This window comes from Fulmarus glacialis, unplaced genomic scaffold (assembly GCF_000690835.1).
Source record: "Fulmarus glacialis isolate BGI_N327 unplaced genomic scaffold, ASM69083v1 scaffold22022, whole genome shotgun sequence".
Lineage (NCBI taxonomy): Eukaryota > Metazoa > Chordata > Aves > Procellariiformes > Procellariidae > Fulmarus > Fulmarus glacialis.
This window is the reverse complement of record NW_009198741.1, coordinates 4434-8909: the sequence shown is the minus strand read 5'-3', so window position 1 is coordinate 8909 and position 4476 is coordinate 4434. Positions and strand designations below refer to the sequence as shown.

The 4476-nt window shown below is 45.2% G+C and overlaps 1 protein-coding gene across 1 annotated transcript in view; it reads left to right on the top strand.

Annotated features, from left to right (window-relative positions):
* Positions 1–771: 771 nt before the first annotated feature.
* Positions 772–4476, top strand: part of LOC104073316 (glutamine--fructose-6-phosphate aminotransferase [isomerizing] 1-like) — a gene marked incomplete at its 3' end in the record, with an annotated part of 6287 nt that continues 2582 nt past the window's right edge. Inside the window, exons 1-4 of the mRNA XM_009573033.1 lie at positions 772–868; positions 1087–1139; positions 3254–3302; positions 4012–4119. Coding sequence (XP_009571328.1) covers positions 772–868; positions 1087–1139; positions 3254–3302; positions 4012–4119 — 307 coding nt within the window. The remainder of the gene's footprint in view (positions 869–1086; positions 1140–3253; positions 3303–4011; positions 4120–4476) is intronic.

The following is a 4476-nucleotide window of genomic DNA, read 5'->3' as shown; positions in this document are numbered from 1 at the left end:
CATTCCAGATGAGCCATCCCTTCCTGGAGGAATTCGGTTTCTACTTTGTGCCCATTCAGTACGTGGCATTTTGTTGTACATTGCTAGCAGTTGTGATCTGTGACAAGGAATCAAGTTATGGTTTGTTGTTTTGTTTTTTTTTTTAGTTCAGGTGTGACTAAACTTGTTAAAATGTGCAGAGAAAAGAACATTTCAAGCCACTGTCTGGTTTGGATTCAGATTTAATAAAGATGTCCAAAGTCAACCCTGGCTAGAGGGAAATAGTTCTGGTTTTAAGCCATTTTTTTGGTTGAGAATGAGTTGCAATACTTGTGCCAGAAGCAGGATGGAGACTAAAATGATCAATTCACATTTACAAAAATATTTTTTGAGAGGAAACTGAGTTTCTGCCTAATAATTGTGCCCATCTGTTGAGTTAGAATTCTTTTCATGTGGAGAACTTCATTTTAATGGCCTTGCTGGGGCACCAAGGGTCTGCGTGGAAAGTGCTGGGCAAGGTGATCTTCACTGGGGCTTTGAGCGAGATGCTGTCGTGTTTCTTGGGTGTCCCCCCGCCCCTCCGGGCTGTGTCTGTTTTATCAGCCAGGGATGTGTTGATGGGGTGTTCGGGAGGGGTCGCTTCCTCTGTGCTTTCTGCAGGGCCGTTGGGGTGACTGCGCTGTGCCCCCCGGGCTACTTCAGTGGAGAATAGCCTTGTTTAAAATGCAATGTCATGGTCTGGAAACAAGGTGGGGGTTTTGTAGCTGCGTGCCTGGGAGCGTTACAGGGGTGATGCCTGGTGTCCCTTGGGCGCAGGGGAGGACTACCTTCACCCGCCTCTGGCGTGCTGTTGTGCGGAGAGGCCTGGAGGTGCTGATGGGCAGCCCAGGTGGGGTGTGAGGTGGCAGAGCGGACTACCTGAGCTTGCTGTCCGCTTCTACGCTACTTCCCCTCCACCTTTCCTACAGTCCTCTTTTCTTCTCCCTTCTTGGCATATGCCCGTACATATCGTACCTTCTGCATGCAGTTCCTTCCCCAAACTTTACAGTGGCTCTGTTTCACCCTTCGCATGCCAGCTTGACAGCCTGTTCCGTTTTTGCCCCCCAGTCGCTCAGCGCGATGCCCTGCCCGGGAAGAAGGCCTCCTCTGTGCTCCCGTCAGTGAGGCTCTTGTGCCTCTCATACTGCTGCGGTTCACTGGAAAGGACTTCCAGGATCTGCCTCGCTGTGGCCAGCCTGACGTTCAAACTCCAGAGCACCTCAACACTCGTCATCTGTCCCCGTTTGCTCAAAAGAGCATATCCCACTTGAATGGCCTTCGGTGGTGTGCCGTGGTAGTGGAATAACTTACTAGGTAGCTGAATGCCTGAGCGGGACTGGTTATGCCATAGCGAGATAGCTGAAATGCCACCGGGGGGGATGCAGAGATTGTAGGTGCTTGTGGAGAGCTGTTTGACGGGCCCAGCTAACGCCAGAGCGAGGAGCTGCCCGGCGCCATCAAAAAGGAGGTATAAGGCTTCATCCAGGGTTTGGGTGGGAGTGGGACCCTTAGCGTGTGCTTCCAAGGTACATAAAACATGGAGAGAGGTTTCAACTCTGAAATTATTTAGCTAATTTGGAAAAATGTAAGCAGCGTTCATGTTTCCGTAATTATTTGTGCTGGTTATAATTATGCCTTCTGAAGTAGCTTTGCTTCGGATGCCGTGGTAGGTGGCTTCGGTGTAAAGGGAAACGTCGGGAACTGCTGGAGCCCAGCGTGCTTTTCTAAAGACATCTCGTGTGCTTGTTTGCTCTGCTTTATGGTACACGCTTGTTATTTTTATGTGTAATGCTACCTGCATTGGGCATCTATTTGGGAGGTTTCTGGTAAATATGGAGAGAGGGGCTTTTCCAGCTGCCTGCTAATAAAGCAGTCTGCTTTGTACTCCTGTTGTAAGACCTGGAAGTCATTTAAAGGGTTTTGGGCATCCAGGATATAGCTGAAATGTGCGTCCTTCAGCCTGGATGACAGCTATTTGGAGTCAGTTCACTTGTAAACAGGGAGGTTGCTGTTTGCCTGAAGAATGCAGTTTTTAGAAACAGAGTGAACTAAGTATCTCAAATTGGAAAACTTTTTTGTTTGCCAGAAGGGTGGGGAAGAGGGTTTGGAGATTGAGAGCATGGGGGAAGTATCCTTCAGAGGAGGCTTTTGAAATACAGCAGAGGTTGTTAACCGCTGTTAGTGTTTTATTATCTCTTGAGCCTTTAGCTGTGAATTGCGAGGTTTGTGGAGGAGGACCTCACCCTGTCCATGTAGTTACTGGAACCAACATTTGAGTTGAACGCGTGCCATCAGGAGATGGCAGCAGCAGGCCTGTGTGCATGGTTGCTTTGGGATGTCAGGAGCAATGGAAGTGAAACTGCAAATTTTTATAAACTTGGTCCTGATAGTCTTACAAGTGGTTAACAGAAAAGGCTTTGGATTTTGGGGAAGTGAAAGTAGAAGCAAAAGAAATCGAGTAAAAAGCTCCTGTTTTGTTTTCCTTCGTCTGACTAGGTGGTTTGGGAAAGAGGAACAATAGAACGTGCATCTAATTTTTTCTAGCAATGTGGAAGAAAATAAGCGAGACATGGTGTGCTCTCTTTGCAGCAGAACTGCAGGGAGATGTCACGTCTAATGCTGGTGCTTTGGGAATGGGAAGAGGAAGCTTATGACAAACTTATCCTGAGACCTGTAGCCAAAGTCCATGGGAAAGGGAGAAGGAATGGGAGAGTGTCAGAATGGTATATGGCTGCGCACGACCTTGTTGTCCCTGCTCAGGCTAAAAAGTCCCTTGTAAACATTTCAGCGCTTTGCTCTGTGGTATTCAGTGTGTCCATCAACTCTGATTAGCCCATATTTCTACTTATAAAATAAATTAAGACATCAGAAGGCTTTGAATTATTTAGTTTAATTCCAAAACTCAATCAGCTTAAGAATGCAGTTTTTCAAATGTTCTTTAAAATAATCTGTGTGTAAACATAAAGATATGTGTTCCAAAAGTCATCTTGGGAGTAAAATCTTTCACATGAATAAAAGTTTGGGAACTGTGAGGCAGGCTGTATGGCAGTACTATCAGGAAAAAATAAAAGATTTGGGATGCCTTTAAAAGGACTTTGTTACTGTGTGTGTGTGACCGAACTCCGTTCTCCTCAAGAGGTTTTGATAAAGTTTCTCAAATTAAAAACCTGGCATTGCCAGTCACTTACATGTATGGATGTTCGTGTGAAATCTGTCTTGCTTTTATTCCATGCAGGTGCTTTTCTCCTTTAAAATGTCAGACAGGGTGAAATGGGAGATCTCAGGTATAGATACTTCTAGCATCCAGTAAATGTCTTCTCATGCTACTGCTTCATGATGGTACCAAAGGAAATCTTTCTGAAATAGAACTCTAGTTGGCATTAGAGATCTAGGAATTTGTCCCCATCACTGCTTAAAAATAGAAGCAACAATTTATCTTCCTTTGCAACCCATAGGAAAAATAGCTCCATTAGTTTGAGGGTGTTAGTTTGCTTGAGTTAAATGATTTTCTTCTTAGCGAGTCTGTGGGAGGAACTTAGAGAAAGCTATTCAAGGAAGAATTGCCTTTGAAGATGGTTCTTCAGCACGCAAAGCTCAGTGTTTGTGAACCTTGAATTTTTCATCTGGAGTGATTAGTTTCCTGTCCACTGCATTGTCTCCTGGCAGCTCATTCTGTTGTGTAGATCCAGCTCACGTGGAAATTCTTTCTCCCGTCACGCCCAGGCTTGTCCTGTTTAGTTGCTTTCAATGTCATGAGAAGGATGCTGGCGTTTTGTGTTAGTTTTGATCTCTTAAATGTTAGTGACATCTTCTCCATTGGACCTCAGGTGGGGTAAGGAAAAGCTACAAACGCAGTGGTGCCTTCCGGCAGGGGCTTCTCAGTACGAAGGCCTGTTTGAGTGTTAATGTAGCGCACATACTAAGTAGATGGCACATACAGAGTTTCCTCAGCTGTGATTTTGTTACAAGATTATGCTCTTTTCCCCCATACAGGCATCTTTGCTTACCTGAACTACCATGTTCCCCGGACAAGACGGGAGATCCTGGAGACCCTTATCAAGGGGCTCCAGCGGCTGGAGTACAGAGGCTATGATTCTGCAGGTAGCTCTCTCCGAGCAACAGTGGTTCTTTTTTGAATTTTGGCCTGTAAATGGTGATTTTTGTGGTGTGTTTGTGGATGGTTTCTACTGTCTTCTGCTTTTGAAGCACGCTGAAACACAGATTGGATGGTCCTGTGGTCATGTGGTTTGGATTAACTTTCAATATACAGATTTCTATAACATTCTTGATGCCTCTTATCTAAGGCTTTAAAAATACCTGCAAGATGACAAAGGGAGAACTCGCTTCTAATCTAAGGCGTTTCTTGTCTTTATTCGGAGGGTCAGCTCGGGGGAGAAAGGGCACTGTAAAAAAAAAAAAAAAATAAGCAGTATTTGTTTACATAAAATGCTGTAATAT